The 27,807-nt window shown below is 38.4% G+C and overlaps 2 protein-coding genes across 3 annotated transcripts; both read left to right on the forward strand.

Annotated features, from left to right (window-relative positions):
- The first annotated feature begins 185 nt into the window (after positions 1-185).
- LOC121441982 (myeloid cell nuclear differentiation antigen-like protein) lies at positions 186-27,574 on the forward strand. 2 transcript variants are annotated; one of them, XM_041643411.1, is made up of 9 exons: positions 186-481; positions 9,365-9,407; positions 16,393-16,677; positions 18,567-18,688; positions 19,732-19,899; positions 22,108-22,587; positions 23,615-24,031; positions 25,961-26,149; positions 27,128-27,574. In XM_041643411.1, exons 3-9 carry the CDS (start codon positions 16,416-16,418, stop codon positions 27,161-27,163), a joined length of 1,674 nt encoding a protein of 557 aa, XP_041499345.1. In that variant the 5' UTR covers positions 186-481; positions 9,365-9,407; positions 16,393-16,415; the 3' UTR covers positions 27,164-27,574. The 2 variants fall into 2 exon arrangements, with proteins under 2 accessions (XP_041499345.1, XP_041499344.1); XM_041643410.1 differs by lacking the exon at positions 186-481 and adding an exon at positions 658-755.
- On the forward strand, positions 1,372-2,890 carry LOC121441984 (Golgi-resident adenosine 3',5'-bisphosphate 3'-phosphatase-like). The gene has a single exon (XM_041643414.1). It carries the CDS (start codon positions 1,437-1,439, stop codon positions 2,514-2,516), a length of 1,080 nt encoding a protein of 359 aa, XP_041499348.1. The 5' UTR covers positions 1,372-1,436; the 3' UTR covers positions 2,517-2,890.
- Positions 27,575-27,807: the final 233 nt, after the last annotated feature.

Genomic DNA, 27,807 nt, shown 5'->3' on the forward strand with positions numbered 1-27,807 from the left:
GAAGATTCCCAGTGACCCACGTGTAAATCTGTTGAAGAGGTAGGCTTACTGTTGGGATGTTGGGATTTGTGCCTACTTTTATTTGTAAGAAAAATAATTGAGTAAGGAGTAGCTCTTTTTTTTTTTTGTCTTCCTGGACACTGCACTAGTTACAGGAAACAAGCTGCTCTAGTTGAGAAGCTGGGGAAATCGAAAGCTATGAACACTGCTGGGAGGAGTCCTATTTCATCACAACTCTCCCCAGAGAAACAGCATGAGGTCAGACATCTAGCACTGCTCAAATAAGGAACTCACTTTATAACCAGTTTCCTGGTCTTCCTTGTTATTTTGTAGATACTACATTTTCTCAGCGTTTAATGAGATTCCAACACCCTGCTGTGTACGTTTTGAGAGATTTATCTTCCTACACAAAATAGACAAGCCCTATTTCCTGCCTTGTTGAGGATCTACAATCTGGACATTACTGAGAAACTTCCGGGAGGTAAGTTCTACCCTTGAATATAAGGAGTAGCTCTGTGAAACCAACAAGAAGGCAGGAGATCCCTGTGGGTTCTTCCAGTGCAGCGAGGGGGGGGGGGGGGGGCGGGGAGGGACAGAGATGGCTCTAGCTACAGAAAGGGCAGGGAAACCCTGCAGCTGGGTTCTAATGCTTCAGGCAAAAAGACGGCAGACATGCTTGTTCCTCCATCTCCGGGGTTCGAGGCAAGAAAAGATGTGTTTTGATTACTGCAGACTGTAAAATAAACTTTCAAAGTGTAAGTATAAATATCTAGAAAAGTAGAAGAAGGCTTTAGCTATCTGGGCTGAAGAGTTAGCGGAAACCTGTTGGCCGTGGCACATGTCTGAGGAAAGGACAGGGAATGATATGAAGAATTACTATGAAATAAAGTTGAACGAAAATGCTTCTGAACAGGGGTCTGTGTTATCTAGTAATATCTTAATAACAAACAAGATGAGAGTCAGTGGACATATGTAGTAAAAATTTTTAAGGTTCCTAAACCCAGCTATTCAAATACATTCTGTTTTAATAAGCATATTTAATACTTTTGCCTTCACACAGGGAAGTAAAAATATTATTTAGTCACTGGGAAAAGTTTTCTGTCATCATAAAAAGTTGTTCTTTTTGGTTGGTTATATTTTATTAGTTTGCGGTTTATTTGTCATAAGATATAAGGGATATAAAAGACAACTAAATAGAAATATATTTCTCTTGTCTACTTTTAAAATATTTTAAACAGCTTTCACCTCGCGGCCGTTGGCCTAAGCGGAAGGCCGAGTGGCCGGCTGCTGCCAGGCAGGGGCGGCGGGGCTCGGGGTTCGGGGCTCGGGGCGGCTTTCCCCGGCCGGTGATGGCGCGCACGGGCGCCGGGAGACAGGGGCCATTGTAGCGGACTGAGCGGCGGGCCGGAGGCGGCCCTAGCGCCCGGTCGCGCGCCATGGCCCCCATGGGCATCCGCCTGTCCCCGCTGGGGGTGGCCGTGTTCTTCCTGCTGGGGCTCGGGGTGCTCTACCACCTCTACTCTGGCTTCCTGGCCGGCCTCTTCAGCCTGTTCGGCCTGGGCGGCGAGCCGGCGGCGGGCGGGGCGGCCGAGTTGGCCGGCGGGGACGGGGGCGCGGTGGACCTGCGCGAGATGCTGGCCGTGGCGGTGCTGGCGGCTGAGCGCGGCGGCCAGGAGGTGAGGCGGGTCCGCGAGAGCAATGTCCTCCACGAGAAGTCCAAGGGGAAGACGCGCGAGAGCGCCGAGGACAAGATGACCAGCGGCGACGTGCTGTCCAACCGCAAGATGTTCTACCTGCTCAAGACGGCTTTCCCCAACGTGCAGATAAATAGTGAGGAACATGTGGATGCATCTGACAAGGAGGTCATTGTATGGAATCGTAAGATTCCTGAGGACATCCTGAAGGAAATAGTTGCTCCTAAAGAAGTCCCTGCGGAAAGCGTGACTGTCTGGATTGACCCGCTTGATGCTACCCAGGAGTACACGAAGGATCTTCGGAAGTATGTCACTACCATGGTGTGTGTAGCTGTGAATGACAAACCTGTGCTAGGAGTTATTCACAAGCCGTTTTCTGAATATACAGCTTGGGCAATGGTGGATGGTGGTTCAAATGTGAAAGTCCGCTCCTCCTACAATGAGAAGACCCCAAAGATCATTGTGTCTCGCTCTCAGGCAGGGATGGTCAAACAGGTTGCTTCACAGACCTTCGGAAATCAGTCGTCAATCATCCCAGCTGGCGGTGCTGGTAATAAAGTTTTAGCACTCTTGGATGTGCCTGATGTGAGCCAAGAAAGAGCAGATCTGTATATTCATGTGACATACATCAAAAAGTGGGATATATGTGCTGGCAATGCCATTTTAAAAGCCCTTGGGGGGCATATGACCACTCTGAGTGGTGAAGAGATCAGTTACACTGGGTCCGATGGCATTGAAGGGGGACTCCTTGCTAGCATTAAAATGAATCATCAAGCCCTGGTCAGAAAACTCCCGGATTTAGAAAAGTCAGGACATCAATAAGCATTTTTAAGCACAGGGTGCAACTCCGTGAATTATTCGGCCTGAACTTTCGGAAGCTTCAAAGGACTGGTGGAGACTATGCATGGTTAAGGCCGTCCTGAACTTAGGAAGTACTTATGAAGCATCAGAGACTTACTTTCCCTGAAATAGAATGTAAAATCAGGGAAATTAGGTTGCTTCATTTCTCAAGTATTGTCTTTATTTTTGAGACTATTTTCATACAGTTGTCATACACAAGGCACACACACATATATATGTATGTATATATATATATATTTGTGTATTAAAATCTATAGCTAGTTTACACTGTTATGAGTCACCATTTTCACTCAACAAATGATGAGTCTACACTGTTGAGAATTTCGTATAGAATTGGGTTTGAGGAAGGCTTCGTTTGTATAGTTGTGTAGTATAATTTTGAGGTTGTATCTTACTGAAAATAAAGTCATTGGTGATTTTTACTCCTCAGATGGAAAGCACAAGAAGTCTCATATTCATTAATTGCAACAAGTGCTCTGGTCATCTGCCATTTCTATGGATTTAGTAGAAAAGGCTTTAACAGATTTTTTCTCTGAAACTTGACTAACAGATTCACCAGCTGATAGAAAGTCCAGACAAATGATGAGCTGCATTAAAGTTAGAGTTTTCGTGATGTGGGCTTTGTTTTGATCAAAGTCTATCTATGGTTCCAACATTTCTGCCATGTTACGTTGACTTTCATTTCCCTTTGGAAGATGCATTCGTCCATTCTTTCTTTGTTGAGCTAAAAGTTGGCTTTAAGCTTCAATATTAGCATTATGAGTTCTATATTTTTATTAGAGATAAAATATGCTGTAAGACACTATAAGAATATAAATGATTTTCTAATAATTGAAAGTTATTTCACATTAAATGGACTGACTGGTCTTAGTTATTTTTCAGGAATTTGGTTTCAGCAAATTTTTGCGGCCTTGCCAGGTTTATCAGTAGAGAGTCCCTTATTATCAAAAATGGGCAGTTCCTTTTTAACTTTAATGGACTTATAACAACATTCTCAAAGAAATTACTTTTGCCCATAATCCCATTGTTTTCTCTCAGATTACTGTTAATGAAACATTGATGAAAATTTCCCCCCACTCAGTTGGCAGAATGTGGTTAGAAAAAGAGATGATGGCATTTGTCACGTTGCTGTGACTAAGCTTGCTTTCCAAGCTGTGTTTTTTGTGTTGCTCTAAGAACTTGTTTTTGTTGGTGTGTTTTTTTCTTAGCGTGATCTAGAAAATTGATGTATCATGTTTTTTCATGTGGCTTTGATACCCTTTTAAACTTGAATGAGTAATTTCTCATATTTTCTTTTCTTAAAAATATAACCCTAAAGCAGTTTTCTATTTATTTTCCTATCTTAGAGGTAAAATTGAGCTGAGTGGCCATGCTAGCCTGATAGGCACGCCTCATGTAGGTTTTCACGTCATGAGGTGCAAGGCCCAGGTGGTTCCTCAGTAGTGGACGGAATCTTGGTGCTGTACAGTGCTTTCCCCAGGCCTATCCGCTGCTAGCATTGGCCTTCATGCAGTGAAAAGTCAAAGTTCTGGAAGTTGGAAACTTATTGTTTATTTAGCAGGAGTTGTGAGTTTTGACAACAGTTTCTGACACTAATTACTAAGCAATATGGCAAGAGAAAGGAAACACTGCTTTCTCCAGAGATGACAGAAGCAGTACTCACCAGAGTCCTGTGATACAGACATTGTTTTCATTTTAATATGTCAGAACAGGAAATGGAATATAATGAAAATGTTCTAATGTGCGGAAACTTATCATTCAGTAGAAACAAAACTAGTTCATATTAGCAAACAAGACTGTTTTAGTTTTTTATTTCATTAATCTATATAACTAAGGATATAAACAATGTGTGTAAGCTCAAAAGTTAAGATGTTGGCTGAGAGTTGAAAGTATTATTTTATAATTTGTTGGTGTTGTCTAGTTACTAAAGATTTTAAATACTTCTATAGACATTTATAGTTCATTTTTAAAAAATTTGTTTAAGAGCCAATATACATTACAAGGAAAATGGTATTTATATTTATTTATGAGGTATTATTGTGCCAGAGTGTACTAGCCATGGAGTATGTAATATCTCTCAGAATTAACATTAAATTGTTTTATTTCTAAACATAACTAAGCAAGTTTACATTTGGAAATGCACCTCTTTTCCCTTTAGTAGAAGCAGAGACACCAGAGCCTCACCTGTCTCGTAGGCCGCCCATCAGTCCCTTCGCGCCCTGCCCTATCTTTCCTTTGGGCCCCCTTTCTTAGCTCCTGTGCTACCTTGCCCCACGCTTAACCCAGATTTCTTCTATAAACTCATTCCTCTTTATATTGGCCACTGAACACTGAATTGAGCCTGGTAAAGTTCACAGTGAAAGTGATCAATCCTGGAAGAGATCTGCTTAGCCATTATTTTTGAGAAGAAAAGAAAATCACCTTCAAAAAAAATATTTTAAACACTTTGTGTTCTCTCACATAGCACTACATATGTTCTTGAACTTCATAATTTAAATGTCGATTTCAAAGTTGTACCCATATTAAACCCATATTTCTAAGTTTAGCAGTTGCTCAAATTTTCTGGATTTTTGCAGATGCTTTCATTTAGTTTTTCAGTTATTGACACACTGTTATATTGGCCACAAAACCGTCGGATCTCCTTTTGGCTTTTTATGTTTTTAAATTCATAGGTATGTGTGCTCTCAGAGATTGAATGTATATGATGCATGTATGTGTGCTGATAAGTGTACTTATGTCAAAATATATTTCATATATTCATAGAGATGTGAAGGAACAGAATAATAAGAAAATGCATGCACAATTATTAGTAGAAAAATCCATATTTGTCTAGGGAGGTTTAATCATACTTTGGTATTTGATAAGTTTTACCTTCATTTCTTTTTAAATCTTCACTAATGTAAGATAATCAGAGTTGTCTTTAGTTTCTAATTATTTCTTTATTTTCCCATTGTTAAGGAATGTTTTAAAACAACATATAGGTACATTTCTTAAATAACATTTCAAAGAAGTTGTCGTTGGACTGGTTAGATCTTTTGTTATGGGCTGGTAAAGAGCAGGTTTTTGTTCTGCTTCTGCTAAGGTCATTTCACTGTAGGATGTCACTATCTTACACCAACAAACTGTATGTCCTCTTTCATCTGCCCCTCAACCTTGTTATGTACTTCCTCTTTCACCTTAATTTTAATCAGATATTTATTTTTAAAAATATGTGTGCCTAATCATCAAGTTTGCAGTTTTCATTAAGAAAGAACTATTTTTTTTTTATTTTCTTCTTTCTCTTTTTTTTTTTTTTTTTTTTTTTTGGTATTTTCAGACAGGGTTTATCTGTGTAACAGCCCTAGCTGTCCTGGAGCTAGCTCTTGTAGACCAGGCTGGCCTTAAACTCACCTTGAGATCTGCCTACCTCTGCCTCCTGAGCGCTGAAAAGGCAGTGTGCTACAGCACCTCTTAGCTAAGAACAGCATTTTTTGGATTTCTCACAGTTGCGAGTTCTTTGAGAGAGTCCTACAGTGTATTTTGCTCATATTTATCCCGTCCCACAACTCCTTCCAGATACATACTCCCTTTTCTACATATCCAACTTTGTATCTCTCTTTATCTTTAAAACCCATCAGGTACAGTTTGTGCTCAACTCACTTTTGGGGCAACCCTTTAACAAAAATGATTCTCCCTTTCCCAGAAACTATCAAGTGCCAAAAACTCCTTAGAAGCTTAAGGGGCTTTGTGACAACCCCCTCTCATTTCATTCTAGGATTTTTTCCTGGCTGAAACCTCCACAGACTTTAGGATGCTGCCCAAACCACTCTGAATTCACAAGTTCCTGCCTGCCCAGCTGTGTTTACACTGTTTCGCTGCAGTCATCTAAAACCTCTGTCTCTTAATTTTTTTTTCTTCTCGTCTTCTTAAAGTTTTCCTGAGTATAAGGAAAAGACTAGAGATGACTTTTCTCTGCTGGTAGCATGCCCAGCATCTTCCAGCACCATAGAGCTAGCCAGTGGGAATGGAGCTTCAAGGTCAGGTCAGTACCAGCTGCTGTCCCAAGTTCAAGTATGCAATGTCTCTCTCAAGTTCTGGAAGGAAGCCAAAAGCACTGGCAATAGCTTGTAGAATGTGTGTTGGTGTATGGATGTGTATTTGTGTGTTTTCGGATGGTATTATGGGACCTCACCAATCAACAACTCCAAAGTAAACGATTTCTGACACGAGAATTCTTTTTTGTTAGCTACTGGTTTCTAATAGGATCACCATAATTCATCAAATGGAGCATAATTATATTTAAACCTTTTTTTATATAGGTACACATTTATTTTAGGAAACATATACAGTATTAGTTTCCATATACTTTTTTAAAGGTCTTTAGAATTTAATTACATAGCCCCTCCACTATTCTGTCCCCACACTGTCCAACCACACTTAACCCTACTTTTCCAACACACCACTTTGCCCACCTTTACACCACTTCATTTTTTTCCCTTTCGCTTGAAAGCACCACTTATAAATTATAGTTTTCCTTCATTGTTCATCAGGTCTCCAACCAGTGCAGTATAAAACACAGTACAGTGTTATAAATCACACATTCTTAAAATTTTTCAACACTTAAGAGAAATCCAAAGTCTCTTTAAAATTCTGAGCTATCTCAAATATAATTATAAACTGCTGTAAAACAAAAAGTGAGGCAAATACTTTCTTTGTCCAAGGAAAGAATCTGGGCATAGGAACAATAAGATATAGACAAAACCAAAATCCAGTGATGAAAATCAAAATTCTGTAGTTCAATGTATTTGGAGGCTTCCACACCTCAAAACAATCTCAAAATTGAAACACAGCAGAGACTCCCTACTTTCTTCAACAGAATACCACAGTAGGGCAAGGTTATTTCAGATCTTTTTTCTGACTATAAGTTCAGAGCTTCCCATTTTTTAACTTTCCATGTTGTCATTAAATAGGCCCATTATCTATTATCTTTATCCGTAAATAAGGCAGAAACACTATGAACGTATTAACTTGGTCATCTAAAGAGGAGCAGCTTCACTATAGAACATAAAGCAGCAACAGCCAATGCCAAATTATTTTCTATTTACTGTAGTAAAAGGGAGCGGTGGGCCGCTTCCTGCCACCCAGATCCCAGCTGCCTGGCTAGCTTATAACTCTAAATAACAACACAGAAATTGTATTCATTTGTACACTGCCTGGCCCATTAGTTCTAGCCTTTTATTATCTAACTCCTACATCTTGATTCAACCCATTTTTAATAATCTGTATTGCCACTTGACTGTGGCTTAGCAGGATGAGTCTAACCAGCGTCTGTCCTTCTCGGAGAGGAGAGCCATAGTATCTGCCTGACTCTGCTTTCTCTCTCCCAGCATTCTGTGCAGTCTACTCCATTTCTCTAAATTCTGCCCTGTAGTAATAAGGAGGAGCAGCGGGGCTGTGTCCCCAACACCCCAGCCGCCTGCTAGCTTATGGCTGAAATAACAACACACAAACTGTATTCATTTAAACACTGCTTGGCCCTTTAGCTCTAGCCCTTACTGGCTAATTCTGATATCCCGATCAACCCATCTCTAAAAATCTGTGAGCACTGGTCTTACCGGGAAGATTCTAGCCTAGTCCATCCTGGGTTGGAGCTTCATGGCGTGTGTCTGCCCAGGAGCCAGGAGCATGGCATCTCTCTGAGGTGTCTGCTCCCGAGAGGAGAGCTGTGGAGTCTGACCTCACTTCCTCTTCCTCCCAGCATTTTGTTCTGTTTACTCCACCCACAGGGCCAAGCAGTTTCTTTATTGCTTAACAAATGAAATCAACAGATTGATATATGACACTCCCACATCACTGCCCTATCAAAAATCCAAGGCAGTTTCTTTACTTGACCAATGGAAGCAACACATAGAAAGAAGACCCTCCTACACCAATTTACTGAAGGCTAAATGTGCAATATCCTGCTTAAACAATCTTCTAGTTTAGACACTAGTGAAAGATAAGGAAATGCTGTAATAAGTGCTTAAACCAAAAATACTTACATCAAAGATGTTCCTCTATCTAGGAAACAGATTCAGTTCTTTGTGGCAATAGAACCTGCCAGAATTCTCCTGCTGCCACCTCCACCTTTAGAGGAGTAGAGGAAGTGTCTGGGTAGCTCACACTTTTCCTCTTAGAAATTACCTTTATTCAAAGGAAGGTTTTTCTCAGTGACCCAAGATAAGTCTGCTGGACATGAAAGTTAAAGGTTGGAACATCCTACCTATGAAGACATGTAAGAAAAATAACTGAGCCCAGCAGAGATTTATTTTTCGTTGTAGGGATGTATATTCAAGTTGGCAGCCCTTCAATCTCACTAGCTAGGAACACCAAAAGATAAGAGTAGTGGGAGGCATCTTCACTTTTGCAGTCTTCCTCCCCCCAGGGAGAAGACAGTGCAAGACATGCAAGGCTGTGCATCTTGAAGTAAAGCGAAACAACACTGACCAGTGTCGTTCTTCCCATCTTTTAAACTACTTCCTGTTCTTGGCAGTTCAGGGATTGCAACAACCCTCTCTAGTCTCTGAGAGATTTATTGATTTATCGTTTTTAAATTTTATTGAGCTCTACATTTTTCTCTGCTCTCCTTTCCTGCCTTTCCCCTCCCCTGAAACACTCTCCCAAGGTCCCTATGCTCCTAATTTACTCATGAGAGGTAACCCAGACCCAGCAAGACAATTATTACATTTAGTCATTCATAAGTGGTTTTTAAACATGAAGCAAAGAAAACCAGCCTACAAATCATTTATCTTTTCATTGAAATGAAACCATCTCTGCTTCTTGCCTTGCAGATAAACTAGGATCTGAACACTGCTGAAAAAGATTTCCAAGAAGGTGAGTCATTCCCCTGCTATGTAGAGTTGAGACCTCTGCAGAACCCACAAAGTCATGGGGAAATCAGCACTGTTCCTTCAGAGAAGAATGGAGACAGCAGGACTGGTGTCCATAGCCACTGGGTTCTGATGCTTTACTAGGGAAGACAGCAGACATATTTTTTCCACCTTTACTGGGACCAGAGCCAACACAAATGCATTTTGATTATGGTAGACATGTGTAAATATGAGCAAATGGAAAATGAGAAGGATTGAGTTGTCTTGGCTTGAGAATGACAAGTAACTTGTTGGATGTGGTGACTGACTAGATAAATGATAATCTATAACATCAAAGAATTACTGTGAAATAGTATTTAGTGAAAATATACCAGGACTGTGTTCTAGTATTGCAATATTGTATAGCATGAGAAACAATGGACTCATATAGTACAAAGATTCTCAGATTCACAGTTATTCAAATACATCTTTTGTTATTTATTCTTGAACATACTTATTATTTTCTTTCAAATTAGCAGTATCTCAATCACAGTGAGTTAGTTTCTGTCATCTTGAAATTTATTTGTTTTATTTATACTGTTTGAATTTGATTTTTGTTTTCAGGTTTAAAAAGTTGGGGGCTGAAGGAGCGTTAAATAGAAATATATCTCTATAGTCTACTTTGAGAATATTTTAAAAGTTTACTATGTATACTTTAGAGTTAATGTGTACTTGAACAGTATTTTAGAAGTTGATTTCAGACATGTATGTATGTAAGGTAATCTCTCTTGATGTATCATTTATTTTTCTCAAACATTCTAAAATTTTGCAGATGTTTATACCTTGTTAAATCAGTAATTGAAAATCTACTGCTATGTTTATCAAAATATTCTAGGTTTTCTCAGATTCGCAGATGAGTATGCTCTGTCACATACATATGAAGAGGATATATGTTATTTTATTTACATTTGGAACAAAACATACTCTATGCTGCTACTTATTATGGTTCTATAAAGAGACACAACATTCTAAGAAATGTCACATACTGTTTTTGGCACACAAATCAATCATTTAAAATATTGTCTTTTTCTAAGGGTATGTTCTGGTTATTTTTGTCCGCTTGCCACAAGATAAATTTTTCTGAGATAAGATTCCTGAGTTGAGAGAATGCTTCTTTCAAAATTGCCTGTAGGAAAGTCTGTAGGGCATATCCTTGATTAGTGCTTGATGTGAGTGTGTAACCCTTTAGGGGCAGTGCCACTCTTTTACAGGTGGTCCTGAGTGCAGAGCAAGCCATGAGGATCAAGCAAGTAATCAGTGTTCCTCATGGCTTCTGCTTCACTTCCTGCCTTCAGGTTTCAGCCTTGAGTTCCTGCTCTGATTTCCTTCCATAAGTACTGTTATGTGGAAATATAAGATGATATGAACCCTTTTCTTCCCAGCTTGGTTTTGGTCATGGTGTTTAATCACAGCTATAGAACTTGTAACTAAGAGAGAAATCGGTACTGGGTTAGTGGGATATTATTAAGACACAATTGACTGTTTTAGGAAGGAATTGAAAGAACTTTGTAACTTTGGGATATAACAGCTATTGAATATTTAGAGATTAATGAATTATTGTGAAAATTTACAAGATAATCTGGATGGAAGTGCAGATGATGGAGGCCTGGCTTGGAAACTTCAGATGGAAGGTTGAGAGTACCTTAAAGAATCTACTGAAGTATCTAAATGTTTTGAATTACAACTCTGTGATTGTGGTCAGCTGGAACTGAAGAATTGGCTGTGATTAAGAAGAGATCAGCATAATTGAGGAGTACTCTGGGAAGTGTCTTCTCACCCCCAGTACACAGAATTTAAATTGTGGTCCAGAGTAAGACAATGCTGTACCTTATGCTGACAACCCAACTCTGTAATGTGAAAGACTCATCCAGGTGTTACTGGCATTGGAGGCAAGAAGGGACCATAGGCAATAGCTGAGGCTTGCCACTGTGAAAGGTCATGAAAGGCTATTGATGAAGATAGAACCCAGGTGCAATGGGGACCCCAGTATTTTGAGTTGTCAGTAATGTGGGATGACCACCCTGATAGGAGCAAGTGTAGAGAGAGGTGTCCTAAGCATAGGAGAAACAATGTGTGTGCTTGGATCAAAAAGCAGGAGAAATAGAGCTGCCAAGGCCCTTTGGAAACCAGAAAATCATTTACTCTGTTGAATTTTGGTTCTGCTTTGATTTCAATGTAATTATGACCTGGTTATCCCCTCTTGGAATAGAAGGTAGGCAATTTGTTTTTTATTTTGTGAGAGCTCACTGTAGTAATAAGAGCGGTGGGGCTGCGTCCCCATCACCCCAGCCACCTGGCTAGCTTATGCCCGAAATAACAACACACAAATTGTTTCATTTAAACACTGCTTGGCCCATTTCTATCTAGCCTCTTCTAGGCTAATTCTCACATATTAATTTAGCCCATCTCTAATCATCTGTTTTGCACCCCAAGGTGCGCTTACCGGGAAGATTCTAACTACGTCCATCCTGGGTCGGAGCTGAATCGCCTCTGCCCAGTAGAGCGGAGCATGGCATCTCTGTCTGAGGCATCTTACCTCACTTCCTCTTCCTCCCAGCATTCTGTTCTATTTACTCCTCCCACCTATGTTTTAACCTATGAGGGCCAGCCAAGCAGTTTCTTTATTTTTTTTAACCAATGACCTTCCTCCATCATTTCCCCTTTTTCTGTTTAAACAAAAAAAGTCTTTAACTTTAACATAGCAAAATTACATATAACAAAACAGTTATCAAGCAAGAATTACAGTTACAATATTTACATCTATTTTATCTTTTATCATAACAATGGAAAACTATAACTATAACTATCTATCTATTCTGCAACTCCATCAAAGACTCCAGAAGAATACAATATTACCTAAGCAAACAAAAAGTAAGCAATTTTCAAAACTCTAGAAATGACAGAGACATCTCGCTGCCTGTACAGTCACCCAAAGTTCCTCTTGTACCATTGGGGCATCCATCTTCGACCTACAGGCCCATAGTTTCCAGCAGACATATCCACAAAGCAGGAAATTTCAAAGGCAGTCACTATCTGCTTGTCCTGAAGAATGTCTTGCAGACTCTTTCATGAATCAGGTCACCCGAAAGGCCATCTCACCTTTAGGCAAGTTCAGCAGTCCTCTCTCTGTGGGTTCTCTGTGTCCAGTTTATGCAATAGTCCAGGCAAGAACAGTTTCTTGCCCAAATGGCTATCAAACTCCATAAGGATCCTCTTCAATACCCATCTTCTTCCTGAAGTAGATTGGTGCTGCCAGGAGCAGAGTGTCTCATTGTCATGAAAAGTCCTAAGTTATTAAAACATTAAATGCCATATTCTGCAGTCTTTGAAAGATATGAAGAATGTCCATCTAACTGAAATATATATTTATATATCTAGAAAATCTTCTTTATCATAACTAAGGAAATCTATAACTAACTATTCTTTAACTCCATCAAAGACTCCAAAAAAAAATATTACCTAAGCAAACAAAAAGTAAGCAACTTTCAAACTCTAGAAATTACAGAGACATCTTGCTGCCTGGACAGTCACCCAAAGTTCCTCTGTCCCGTTGGGGCATCCATCTTCGGCCTACAGGCCCATGATATCCAGAGACATTTCCATGAAGCAGGACATTTCAAAGTCAGTTCAGTCACTATCTGTTGTGTCCTGCAGAAGGTCTCACAGACTCTTTCATGAATCAGGAACCCCAAAAGATCATCTCACCTTTAGGCAAGTTCAGTAGTCCTCTCTCTGCGGGTTCTGTGTGTTGGGCGCCATTTGTAGTAATATGAGCAGTGGGGCTGCATCCCCAGTACACAGGTCGCCGGCTAGCTTATGCCCCGAAATAACAACACACAAACTGTATTCATTTAAACACTGCTTGGCCCTTTAGCTCTAGCCCTTACTGGCTAATTCTGATATCCTGATCAACCCATCTCTAATAATCTGTGAGCACCGGTCTTATCGGGAAGATTCTAACCTACGTCCATCCTGGGTCGGAGCTGAATCACCTCTGCCCAGGAGAGCGGACCATGGCATCTCTGTCTGAGGCGTCTTACCTCACTTCCTCTTTCTCCCAGCAATCTGTTCTGTTTACTCCTCCCACCTATGTTTTAACCTATGAGGGCCAGCCAAGCAGTTTCTTTATTTTTTTTTAACCAATGACCTTCCCCCATCAGTTCACAGTTGAGATACTTTAAATTTTTAAAGACTTTAGAATTTTAGGGAGACTTTGTATATTTTTTGAGAGACTTTTGGTATTTTACAGAGATATTGGGTATTTTAGAAAGACTCTGGGTGTTTTGGAGAGAGATTGGATATTTTAGAGAGGCTTTGAAATTTGGAAGAGAATTTTGGTGCTTTAAAGAGACTGGACATTTAAAGTGTTTAGCTTTTAAGCAATGATGCTGAACACATTGATATCCAGAATCTGGTGGGCATAGATTGGCATTAACACACATGTACTAAATTGTGTAATTCTGGAAATTCTATTGAAGTTGGGATAACTGTCTAAATTCAAAAGCAATATGACTTCAATAACAAAACAAATTTTATGTTCTCAAATAAGTGGAACCCACAAAAATTATACATTGTCTCTGTCATCACATATTGGGTTGTGCTGGAAACAGTTGTGTTTGCACAAGTACCAACCCAAATAAAATCTCTCTATTGTAATTTTCTCTGGGGTATGGAGATCAGTAGTGCATGAAAGTTAGAATGCTATTCTGAAGAAGGGAGTTTTACTGTTGAGAGCCTCTTTTCATCTCCTCCTCGGATATGGAGATGATCTGTCTTTTAATGTCCTAGGGCTTACAGACTATGTCTTTTTCTTCATACTCTTCATTTTCCCTCTGTTGTGTCCTTGTGTGAACATTCTGTTTATTCTTGGGTTTCATTGAGCATGGATGATGTTCAATTTTTCTAAAAAAAAAAAAAAAAAAAAAAAAAAAGAAGCAGTTAACAGGCCTAGAAATTAAAATCCAATTATAGAAATGCCCATACAGGCATGATTCCTAAACTAAAATAATATAAATTGAATTATTGGACTCTTTGCATTCTCTCAAGGTTCTCAAGGACCTATGTAAACTGTTGATGAGCTATAAAATAGGACATTCAACCTGTTGGGAAATTTCCCGAAAGCAATTTTTTAGTTGCTTCTAATTTTCCAATTTTTGTTATTTTTTTCTTTACAAATTTATCTGATGAGTGTTGAAAGACTCATGGATATAATAGTAAATTTAATTATACTCCTATTTAGGAGCGTAAAATTAGTAGGTTCTCAACTAGTGATTGAGTCATCTAGTCACAGGGTTTTTGTCTCAGTAATGATACAGGTTTCCACTCATACATGCCTTAGATCAAATCACCAAATGGATGGTTAATGCCACATTTATGTCACTATTGCACCAGTGACCATGTATTTATAGACTGGTTGTTATTGTTCCCCCAAAGATCCAGAGCTGAATAAGGTTTTTTTTTATTATTTTATTTTCTTCCTCCAGTATTGTGCATAGTACCTTCCAGAATTAGAAAATCTAGCCAGTAGGGACAAAAGCTTCCAGGTGAGTACCAACTTGATTTCCCCATGTTTTGTGACTCAATAATGTGGTGTCTTCTGTAATAGATTCTTACCACAAAGTTTTGACATGTAACCAAGAACATTGTTCATAGTCTATATATTGGGCGTCTATGAGAAATGACTGGCCAGTAATTTCAAGAGAGCAAATCCATTCATTCCTAGCACTGGGTATTTTGTTAACCTTTAGAAACATTGTTGCATCATTATAGAGTAAATTCATGTAAATTCTTGATAGATAGATAGAATATATATATGTGTATATATATATATATATGTATGTATGTATGTATGTATGTATTAGGAAGTTTCTACAGTGATACATTTCCATCTCAGTTTTTAGAAATATAATTAGGGTTACTTAATTCTTTGTCTATTCCTTCTACTACCCTAGCCTCCCATCAACCACCTCATTTCACTCTTAAGTTTTCTATATAATGAAAATTATATAGAAAAAAAGTGAGACTACCTTTCCAAACAATGAAGAAAAAATTTGACACATCATAAACCTTGACAATAGAAACATGTTTTGTATATTTTGAAACATATGGTCTCAGTAATAAAAATAAACATAAATGGAAGAGTGCAATTATTTAAGTATTTCCTATATAATTTAGGAGACAGGAAGTTTTTAATAAATTATGAAACTATTAAAGGCCCTGGAATAATTTAAGGAAGACTTGTCATTAGAAAACTGTGTCTATGAACAAGTAGGTATCACTAAGTCTGAAAGGATATATGAAGAAACGACTAATGTAAATCCATCCAATAAATTCTAGGGTGCTGCTCTGAAAAACATGTAGATGTTTGGGAGATTGACAGTAACATCAACACAAAGGACCCATAGAGCACAAAAATCTAAGCTCAGGAGAGAAAGGATGCTCCTGAGGAGTGTTTTGGCTAAAGCCTTAGTGGACAAGGGTCAGTGGCTCACATGGGCCATGTTACTTCAGGCATTGTTTATCCAGGATGAATCAGATGCAGTCTATTTGCATAAAGGTCACTTTAGACTGGGAAAAATCAGACACGCACAGGCAGATATTCAGGAATGAAGCACTAAATAAGAATAGAAAAAGGACTCAGGATTTTAACACTCATAGCCCAGATTACGAGAAACTGCAACAATGACTGATTCCAACACTTTTCTCCCCCCACAACTGCCACTGGCCTAAGTCACCTAACATGCCTACTGGGGAAGAATTTCCTAGACCTGTTTATTAATACAGGAGTTCTACATCCATTTTGGACAGTGACACAGTTGTATGTAACTCTGTTTTTCTCTCACATGCAATTATAGACATTATCAATTGGGGTTATTCATTAATACAGGAAAATCTTTGTTTTGGAATTGTCTGTATATGTGAGTAATCATATGTCCATTTTTATCTTTTAGGATTGTCCATAATATTATAGATAATGAGTGACTACAAGAAAATTGTTCTTCTAAAAGGATTAGAGCGTATGGAAGACTACCACTTTAGGACAATTAAGTCCTTACTAAGAAAAGAACTACACCTGTCTGAAAATATGCAAAATGATTATGACAGAATTCAGATTGCTGACAAGATGGAGGTGACATTCCCAAAAGATGCTGGACTCAACAAACTGATAGGAATTTGTCAAGAAATTAATGATCTTAGAGATCTTGTTGAAAATCTTAAAAAAGAGAAGGCAAAAGGTAACAAGGGGAGCCCCCCCACCCCCGACACGCATACCTTCGCCACCCTTCCCAAATGTCTAGCTCCCTGCAGTGATCAGAGCTGATATGTCCCTTTCCCATTGTGTGCCGTAGAAATTATAGGGGTTGAAGTGTTTCAGATGTCAGTTACTTGAGGATTTCAAGGAATCCTTCTTAGAAACAAACTTCATATATTTCTGGTAGACATCTTTTGCATTGGAGGTAAATGAAATAAAATGCTGTTTTTGTGATAGATTACAATACCCAACTGCCGAGTTCTCTGACAGAAAGAGTAGAGCCAGACCCACTGGACTCTCCCTGGGGCTGAAAGGGATGATGAGTGTCATGACTCAGCCACCCTCCCCACTGGGCATGGGTGGGGGAGAACACACCCACTGAGTATGGAGTCTGTGGAAGCAGAAACTCATTTATTGGTACTAAGCAGGGACTTATATAAGGTTGTGAATGGGGCTGGAGAAGCCTGCGATGGGCCAAGGCAAAGTAAGAAATGGAGGTCCAAATTCTACCACATTTGTGGTAGCTGGTCAGAGGAGGGTCTAGGACAGGTAGTCAGAGACATGTTTCCAAACTCTAGCTAGGCTCAGGAAGTTACACTAGGCCTCACACCATTTCAAGTTAGGCTCAGGAAATTATACTGGTTCTCACACCCAGGCCTCATGAGGCCCAACATTCAGCATGTTGGAAAAACTAGAAAATGATAAAGTAAAAATTAAATAAAATCATTTAAAGCATTTAAATAGCACAAATTTAATACTTTAAGCAATATTGAATATAAAGTTACACAACTCTGACCTGAGAATTGACCACAAGGAATCTCAGTCAAGGAGATCTCCAGATTGAGAATACCCTGAGTTGCATAGAAAGATATATCCCCAATATAAAAGTAAAAAAACAACGTTACTATGTATTTACATCATATAAGAAATCATAATTGTTTTGCGTTTTCTGTGATTTGGAATTATCCTCTTTAGAAGTAACCTAATGCTATTATCATAAAGCATCAGGTTTATAAAACCAGTCTGTGGGATAAGATTGTTGGCACAGGCTTGTTCTGACATAAACAGAAGTTCCCAGGATGGAGAAGCTGAGTCCACTATGCCTGAGATGTGTAAAGAATCCCCTGAGGTGGTGCCTGTTTCAGACTTGTTATCATTGGCGACTTTCTGGCCAGGTAGAGCCTCTGCAGCAGAAGAAAATAAACACACAGACACAAGAAGAGACTAAATAGTCCTTAAAATTGTTGCATAATATTTGATTGCACTTTCCACCCTGAGATTGCATTATTTACTGAAAAAAAAAAACTGTTTCGAGGTTTGGAATGGCTCAGCCCTAGCACACACCTTTAATCCAAGAGCTTTCTGGTTGAATATTGTAAACAGGTTAAAACAAATTCAACCACATGCCAAGAGATGGAGCAAGCAACCAGTTGACAGGAAGTGAACATAGGGTTACTAGGAAAACAACCATAGAGAGTGGGAGGAAGTCAGGGCAATGGATAGAAATGGATAGAAAGAAGCACAAAAAGCTGATGTGAGGGACATTCAAGTTGAGAGATTTTGGTTTGAGACAATGAAGGAAAAGGGGTTTATGGTACATCAGTGGAATAGGAAGGTCAGCTGGGTGCTTTCTCTGCCTCTGTGAGCTAGCAAGCTTTCACCCCAACATCTAGCTTCTGAATCTTTATTGGTAAACGTGAACCAGAGAGGTTTTCTTAAAAACAGCATGAAATTGCCTTTCTGTAAAATCACTAATGAAATGGAATAAATTACCCATTTCATTTTTTAAAAAAGAAAGACAAATACTTCTGAATAAGCTTAAGCCATGTTAACCATTTTCCTGGACTTAGTGTGTTTTCTTCATCCCTGTAGTTAAAAAGCCAAATAAAGAAAAAGTAAAAACTGCAGTGAAAAAAAGGAAGCAAGAGGAACCCAGCAGTTCACAATCTCTTTCCACTGATAATGAACCAAGCAAGAATAAGCCCTCTTCAAAGGTAAGGTAGTTAACCTCCCACCAAAAAGTTTTTTTTTTTCAGGTTCTTCCCTTCTTAATTTTTATGAGAGATGTAGTACTCTATCTAGTACAAGGCTCTGTTAAAACAGAACTCCAAGTCAACAAATTCATAGTGGCCCATCCCTCATTCTGTGCTGAGTTTATCATGTGTTCTATGTTGTGCAGTATAACCCCCCAATATCAACCAAAAAAAAATCACTACATGGCACTTTAAAGACTATTTACTGAAAAGGCAGTTGCTTTGGGATGAGGTTTTTAAAAAGATTAAACATAATATGGACTTTATACTTCCATATCTAATACTCTTCTGCCTCCAAAGGGATGAATATGACAAGGTAAATGTAATTTTTCTACTCCTCTATGAGACAGTCCTATATGTCTTAGCTAGGGTTTTAATTATTCTGAAGAGATTCCCCTTCTCACAAAATGGCTACAGCAACACTTATAAAAGTACACATTCAATTGGCGCTTGCTTACATCCAGAGTGTTATTATTATTATATTATATTATTAATAGTATAATTGGAAGCATAGCAGCATGCAGGCAGACATTGAGCTGGAGAGGTAACAGAGAGTTCTGCATCCTCACAGGCAACAGTAATGGAGAGTGAGGCTGGGACTGACTTGACCATCTGAAGTACCAAGTCCCACCCCTCAGTGACACACTTCCTCCAACCAAACACACTTACTACAAAAATCTCACACCTCCTAATACTGACACTCCCTCGTTACTAAGCATTCTAATCTATGAGTCTATGGGACAATTCTTATTCAAACCACTTACTATACAATCTATCTGTTAAGACTGAGGTATGCACAATGACAAAAAAATGTATAATTAGAATCCAGTAATAAAACAAATTTTCTTATGGTCTTAAAATATGCTTTATTTAATACTAAAGACATTCCTAAGGGCTGGGGATAAAACTGTATAGAAAAGCACATCTTAGCATGTACAAAGCCTGGAGTTCAATTTCCAACACACAGGAAAATCAATAAAGAAAGACAAACATTGTTCTTTCAGAAAAAGAGTAAAATACCCACAGAAACTGAAGGTGGCAAGAAAAGGAAGCTTATCCAGGAGCAGACTCAACTTCCAGAAGCTCCAGAAAGCAGCATACTAAAAGATGAACATTGTCTCCAGACTCCTCATAAGCCTCCACCAATACCACCCAGCAGTTCCTCCAACAAGGTACCACTTTTATATTCTCAGTGCTTGCAACTTCCCAGAGCATATCACTGGGTTCACCACAGCCTTGGAAAAACATCTCACTGATCCCCTACTTCAGGGATTTTCCTCATATTATTAAATAGCTTATTAAGTTATCAAATCATGTATCACAGCCTTTGTGGAATGATTTCTAATGTTGTAGACCAACTTTCTGCTTAGGTTTCAGAAGGAAGTCTAGAGGAAACAGTCAGGGATAAACAAAGAATGTGTTAATCTTCATTGCCTTCTTTCTTCTCTGCCCTTTTTTCTTTGCTGGTGACCCAACCACAAAGGTTATTTTCACCATTATGTGTTCCTTTCAGCACGTGTTTTGATACATGCTGTTTCCATTCTTGGAAGTCTTTTATTGCTGTTCATTTCCTAACCAAACACTATATAACTGAAATGATCACTTTTGCTGAGAGTCAGCTTCAGACCGCTCCCATCCCGTCAAGGCATACACTAAATTCTTCCAGCCATTCCTGTTCTATGATGGTTTACTCTTTTGACTTTATGAGGAGCCCACAATGCAGCTTCCAAATAAATCACACACAGAAGCTTATTTTAATTATGAATGCCAGGCCCTAGTTTGGTTTCTTGCCAGCTTTTCTTACCTTATCCTATCTACTTTTTGCCTCTAGGCTTTTATCATTCTCTCGTGTAATTCTTACTTTCACTCTTACTCTGTGGCTGGCTGGGTGACTGGTCCCTGCTGTCCCCCTCCCCTTGTCCTCTGTTCTCCTCCTCTTCCTAGATTCTCCTTCTGTTTACATTCTCTGCCTGCCAGCCCTGTCTATCCTTGCTCCTGCCTCACTATTGGTTGTTTAGTTCTTTATTAGGACCATTAGGAGTTTTAGACAGGAAAAGAATCACAGCTTCACAGTTAATCAAATGCAGCATAAAAAAAGTCACACACCTTCAAATAATATTCGCCAACAATTCCTCATCAAAGGGAATGGATTCTTGTTCCCATTTTGATGACTTCTTAATAAAATTACAACCATAACTTAGAAAGAACTCTTCATCTAGTCTATTAATCACACACACACACACACACACACACACACACACACACATATATATATATATATATATATATATATATATATATATTTGGTAGGCATGTATTTTGAGAACCGGACTATAATTTATATTAATCTTCTTATTTTATTGTATGATAAAATTGTGTTGTACATGCCATGTGACCAACATTTAATCTTTTTAAATGGCAGAGTCTTGATATTTGCATGGAAACGCCTTAGGAATGTCTAATTAACCATGTTTGTAAATGATTACAGCAAAATAATTCAAAATGTACACAAGCCTGGAAAATAGGCTACAGCTAGTAGTCATTTTAACTAGAATGGCATCAGCTTCATAGCAATTGTTGCATTAGAAATGGCCATTGCAATTATTCAAAGGGATATGCATACTAACTTACCTTCACTTTTAAAGCAAAATTTTTAAATCTTTATAATTTGTACTTTAAAGATTATTAAGTGTAATGAAGACCCTAACTAGATCGATTGCCTGAAGTACAAGTACTTCTCACATATGTAGAAGTTTGATTTAACTAAAGTTATAGCTATTTTAAAGACCTATACAAGGGTTTAAATGGGTCTGGATGGGCTTCACGCATGTGAATCCAGTACTCTGTCAACTGAGATACATCAGATCCACCAAAATCTATCTTTGTGGTAAATTTTTTAGGATAGTTGTCACACAATTTCTACAAGGTCACCTGAAGAGCTATAACTGTGTATGTGTGGTGGGGGAATCCCGTGTGTACAATAAAAATGAATATATGGTGTATTGGAAAGTTTACATGAAGAAAAATATAGAAATGGCCCATTTTATCTCATGTTTCCTTTCCCATAAAATGACACTAAGAGTTGAATAAGGCCAAGTAATATTTGGACAGTTTCGTGAGATACTTGAGCTAATATTCCATCCCAGACCAGTGAAATTTCAATACCTGACTTTTAAGAGGAGTTGTAATATCGATCACTAAGGATTGAACCTCTGTGCTAGAAACACTAAGTATGTTCTAAAATACTTCCCTCAGCCCAGGAGAAAGGTGACAGGTTTGAAAGTTCTCTTTTCAAAAGAGAAAGTGAAAGGATGTATTTGGTCTTATTTCTAAAAACCATTAAGCAGCATTAAAACTATCTCAATTATATTTTCTTTTAGAAACAGAAAAGGATAAATATCAAAACCCAGAGGACTTTTAAAACAGAGAATTCCCAGGAAGAACAGCAGCTTCCAGAATTATCAGAAACCAGCAACTCCTCAGCTGCCAGTGAACTCCAAAATTGTCGGGGACTCTTGACAACAGCTTCTAGCAGCCTTCAGACTCCCCAGACATCTCCATGCCTCGCTTTTAAAAAGGCTCAGGGCTCTCCAGCACTACCCTGCCAGAATTTTCTAGCATCTCCAGTATCAGACTCTAACACCCATCTGATCTCTCATTTGCCTCTAACCCTGTCCAGTAGTGTCCAGGGTCCTCAGGTACCTTTAGTAACAACATCTGAAAGTCCCCTGGTTCCGTATAAGTCTCCATCATCAGCATTCAAAAGTCTCCTTGCTCCAAGGGGGTCTCCAGCAACAGCAATCAGTGCTCTCCATGACCCTCTGGGGTCTCCAGCAACTACAAGCAGCAGTTCATGCAAGGTAATGGCTTCCTACTCTCAAAGTATAATGACAAAGATTAGCACAAGCCTGCAAGACTTTTTCATTAATCTATATGGACACATGATCTTTTACATAAATAATCACTATTTTTATGGTGTATAATTACTGATCCTTCCCTACATTCAATTTTAGAATACGTTGTATGTTCTACTCCATTAAGAAAACGTCTGACTCAGCGATCACCTGATCATGACTACTCTGTAAAGAGTATGCTGAGTCACGTGCATATTTAATTTTGCACATTATACTTTTTATTCAAGGTGTTGTTTTCAGATTGTGAATCGCTGCTGCAATTATATTGGAAGTGTACTTCCTGATGTTAGAACACATCAGTTGGTAATCAGAGTTAAGTCCCATCACCCACAGGGTGAAGTCTGCATGCTTCCAAGTCAAGGGTCAGAAAGTGCTTCAGTTATAGCTGCCTCCCTGCGCTGGTACCCAGGTCGGCAGTGACTGTCCATGTACTTTCTCCTTCAGTTCTACAGTGTTGCCTCCATTTCAAAGTGCTCTCCTGATGCTCAGAAACGGAGTAGCATACTGAGAAGGCAGGTGATCAAAGTAAAATGACCTCATGAATTCTGGTCACAGGATTCTCGTCCATGCCTGTTATTATAGAAAAAGAAGAGCTACTAATCTGAACCCTTTCTGAGTAGCAATATTTGAGGGTATCTTCCTAGGATGCCTACTTATACCTATTATAAGAAAGCTCTAATTTTTAGTCAAGGTTTTGTAATCAAACTCCTCCAAATGCTTTTAGAATGAAAACTTGACTAGAGCATTGGGGGCTTTGAGTTCAGCCCCCACAACTGTAAGTATAATCCCTTCGTCTACCAAGTAACATTCATATTAACTGGAATCACAAGGTAATAATTCAGGTAAATATCTATTTCTCTCTTTATTTATAGTATGACAATCATTGTTTAGATGTTCTCCACTGTACTCAGTGGAATTGTGCCTTATGATCTGTCTGAATTACACATGTTTATATTGTGTGTGTTTTATGTAGACACCAAGGAGAAGAAACATACCCAAGGAACCATCTAAGGAAGAAGGTTACCATCGAGAACCCAAAGAAGTGATGGTTTTGAAAATAACAGAACCATTTACTTATGATTTGATTGATGACAAAAGGATGTTCCATGCCACAGTGGCAACTGAGAATGAATTCTTCAGAGTGAAGATTTTTGAACCAGTGCTAAGGAATAAGTTCATTCCAAATAAGATTATTGCCATATCAAATTATATTGGCTTAAATGGCTTTCTGGAAATACACGAAGCTTCCTGTGTGTCTGATGCAGACAAGAACAGAACAATGAGTATCTCAAAAACACTGAGGCAAAGAGCTAATGCGACTCCTAAAATTAGGGATCTTTTCTCACAGGCACAGGGGACATATGTGAATGGAGAGTTTGTGGTCTATAAGGTACGCCATTGTGATACTTGTTAAATTCCTTTTGCAGTCTGGGATTTTTAATTTTTAATTTTAACGTGTCACTGGAATTTGCTCAACTTATTTAACATAGGAAGTAACTGTTCTTCATGTCAGAAAGAGATGAGAATGGGGATTGGGGGAAGCTCTTATCATTCTTCTCCACAAGGTGAAACCATGAAAAAAAATCTTTAGAAATCGATTCATCAATAACTTTGGCATATCCTGGCTGTGACAATCAATTATATCCATCTTATTCCTAGACACTGTTCAGTTTATAGCACACTTTCCTGTTAGATTCTATATCTTTGATAGCTTCCATGCCCAAATATTGGCACCCCAGCTGTGAAAAGAGCCAAACTCAAAGCCTACATACAGTTTGAGATGATGAGAAAAAAAGGAAGAGACTATTCTGGCCCAGATTGAAGTCATGACCAACTAGCCAAGATTATTTCTTTAATGTGTTCTCATTATAATATTCTTTACATTATATCAAGATCTTTTGATAGGGTGATTAATGTTTTAAAAAATGAAAGGAAGGACAAGTTAACAGTCTAGTTTAATTTCACAGTTTATAACTAGGCACAACAAAAGTGAGGAAATTAAAGGAAATCTGTGACTTTCTAGTATTTTTTAAGTGCCAACGTACCAATTCATTTGTATGCTTGTTAAGTGTATGATTTCATAATTCATTGTTTCTGAATAACTCGTGGCTTTTTACTTTTATCTATGCTGTTTTTGACTGCTCTGGTGCTTTTGGTTACACAATTAATAAGTAAACTAAGTGGGGCATGAACTTAAATGCCAGAACTAAAAGCTGTAGTTTTAATCCATGAGAGGTTAGGAAGGAGTAGAGTGAATGTTGTGTGCAAGAGCAAATGTGATCCAATTAAAAAGGAGGTGAGTGTCTGTGTGTGTGGGGGGGAGGGTTGGGAGTGTGGCGAGTGAGTGTATCAGTCTTTATGTCTGTCTGAATGTTAGTTTCTATTTGTATGTCTGTATATTTGTTTCACATACTATTTCTTTTTTCTGTTAGTGTGTTCCTTTTGTTTCATTATTGCTGATTTTCATCTTTATTCACCTGTTTGTTTTCTTAAGAAAGAGAGAAAGATTCTGTGGAGTTGGAAAGGTAGGGAAGTGAGGAAAATCTAGGAGTAGGGAAGGAAAAATTATGATTAGATTAGGTTTCATGAAAATAATTTATTTTCAATAAAAATTAAAATAAATTAAATTAAAAAGACTTATAGTTGTGTTTCTCAGACTGACAATGAGCCACAAGTAGCCTTTCTTCTCAGGCCTCCTGGAGATGCCTAAAAAACCAGCAATGGTAACTAAACAGTTATTGCTTTTTATTCTTGTTTTCATTTATTGTCTCTTAAGAAATCTCAGATACTCTTATATGTTACCACAGTACTTAGAAATATACTCATTTTTTCTTAAAAACACCCAGCAGAAGAAATCAAGTAGGTAAAACATAAGAGTTGCTTCCAAGGGCTGCAGTGCTGACCCAATCATTAAGGCTAGGCCCACAAGGCTTCAAGAAGGAGTTCAAACAAAACATTTGTTCACTAAAACATCTTAAACTCTATGGTTCCTGAAAACCTTTTTTCAGTTATTTATTTTGTCTGTGAGGGATGGGAACAAACACAAAAACTTTTAAAGTAGTGTGGAAGTCATGAGAGAACTCCACAAATGACTTCTCTCTTTCTACCTTGAGAGCTGCTCATTGAGGCCAGGTAATCAGGCTTGCCAGCAAGCACCCTTCCCCACTGAACCATTTCACTGGCTCTTGTGCCTGTGATTCTAAACCTAAGAGCCATCTTGCCTTGGCAGGGACAGGTTTATGCCGACACTCTTTATTCCTCATAGAGGTGACAAGCTTTGACATATTTTCTAAAAGATAAATGTTAACTTGCTTTTCAGAAAACTGAGAGGAATCCCTTCATTTACTATGGAATTGAAGATGATACAGGGACAATGGAAGTGGTGGTCTTTGGAAGACTGACCAATATAAAGTGTGAGCCAGGCCAAAAACTTCGACTCGTCTGTTTTGAATTGTCCTCAAGCAAAGATAATTGGCAGCTGAAGTCTGTAAGACACAGTTACATGCAGGTGTGTGCTCTGTAATTTAATATTATTAAGAATCATTCATATATATGATTTCATAAATACATATATATCATGTACTTGACTGTTGGCATTACATAGACAATCCAACATGATAATAAAAACTAACTTTTCACATTTATAATGAAATACCTTCTAGTGTCTTTTAAGTAAATATTTCTAAATCATAATAAAGAAAATAAATTCAAAAGTTGTTATATGTTTAGCTAAATGACAAAAAAGTATCTCCTTTATCAAAGCAAAGAGATAATTTGACAGGACTCAGGTTAATTAAGATTTTTGTTCATATTCTGACTCTTTGATTTTTCAAACTGAGTAAAGACTAAAGCACAAAGAATCTTGGAGTCTTCATCTATAATAATCAAATACTGTCTGTTGCAGAGAATGATGAACAGAAATCACAAGTTCTCAAGGATGCCCTGGGCTAATAAGACCCAATGTGCTAAAATCCACAATCCTTGTCATACTTACACATTGTGTGGGATTCATTTTACACTTTAAAAAAGGCCACTATAACCATGTGAACAGAAGAAATAGAAGGGATCACATGTTCGTTCACATAGAAACACTCTTACAGCACCATTGTTTCAGAACACCAGCCAAAGTTTCAAACCTTCCCCCATGGCAGCTGCAACAGCAAAGTCCTTTCTCCCTCCTCCCAACCTGCCTGTTCAATGAGACTCTGCAACTCAATCTATACCTAAGGAATGAAAGCTCTTTCCTCTCTTCTGGAGCTCTGTGTCATAACCGGGCCTTCCAGCTGTGTGCTCAAGTCTGTAGGAGTGACTAGCTACTCTCATAGTCCCAATAAGGGAAGAAAGCTGACTTCAAGAACAGAGTGACATTTAAGGAGATAGACCAGTGAGAAATTGGATGTGACCCATAGGGACACGTCAGTATGAATATAGAGTTTGGAGCCATTTGAATTTCACTTGATCTGACCTCATCATCTTCTTTTTTAAGGTCGTCGATGTCAGAAAGAAAGTCACTCAAGCCTGATGCAGATAAGAAAACCTGGATGCCAAGATACTGTTTATGGAGATAAGATCCAAGTCCAGAAAACACATGTATTCATGAACTGTTGCATACATTTCATATCTATGAAAGCCATCTCCTTTTTTATGGTTTTCCAACACAGGATTTCTCTGTTTTGTCCTTGCTGTCCTGGAAATCACTTTGTAGACCAGGCTGGCCTTGATCTCAAGGTCTACCTGCCTCAGCCTCCTGAGTTCCAGGATTAAAGGCATGGACCACCACCACCAGACCTGCTCTTAATTCTAGGAAATGATGATTTCTTTTATTGTTCATACACCTTTAATGATTTAAGTTCTGTTTTCTATCAATAACTTTATACATGTTAATCTATAAGTTTTACATATAAAACTTAAAAATAAAACCACATTTTGATAAAGAAATGATTCCTTGGAAATATCTTTTAGCCATTTGAGAGTTGCTGTAAAATCAAAAGTATAGAATACAAACTTCATGTGTGATGTTAAAGACCAAGCCTGCCAAAGAACAAGTAGTCTGTGTCTACCCCAGAAAACTCAAGGCATTAATAAAAGACACAGGTTAAGGTTGAATTCACCCTTGAATTCAGACTCCACTTGTTTGATAACCACAGTTACACTTTCCAGCCATTA

Source organism: Microtus oregoni, unplaced genomic scaffold (assembly GCF_018167655.1).
Source record: "Microtus oregoni isolate MIOR12 unplaced genomic scaffold, Mior012 000086F_ref0000336, whole genome shotgun sequence".
Classification (NCBI taxonomy): Eukaryota; Metazoa; Chordata; class Mammalia; order Rodentia; family Cricetidae; genus Microtus; species Microtus oregoni.

What these genes read in the sequence shown, in the direction of transcription:
- LOC121441984 (XM_041643414.1), top strand. Translation starts at nt 1,437, where the DNA reads ATGGCCCCCATGGGCATCCGCCTGTCCCCGCTGGGGGTGGCCGTGTTC.
- LOC121441982 (XM_041643411.1), top strand. Translation starts at nt 16,416, where the DNA reads ATGAGTGACTACAAGAAAATTGTTCTTCTAAAAGGATTAGAGCGTATG. An exon ending in TAAAAAAGAGAAGGCAAAAG is followed by an intron (nt 16,678 to 18,566) that starts GTAACAAGGGGA and finishes TCATCCCTGTAG; the next exon opens with TTAAAAAGCCAAATAAAGAA. An exon ending in AGAATAAGCCCTCTTCAAAG is followed by an intron (nt 18,689 to 19,731) that starts GTAAGGTAGTTA and finishes TTGTTCTTTCAG; the next exon opens with AAAAAGAGTAAAATACCCAC.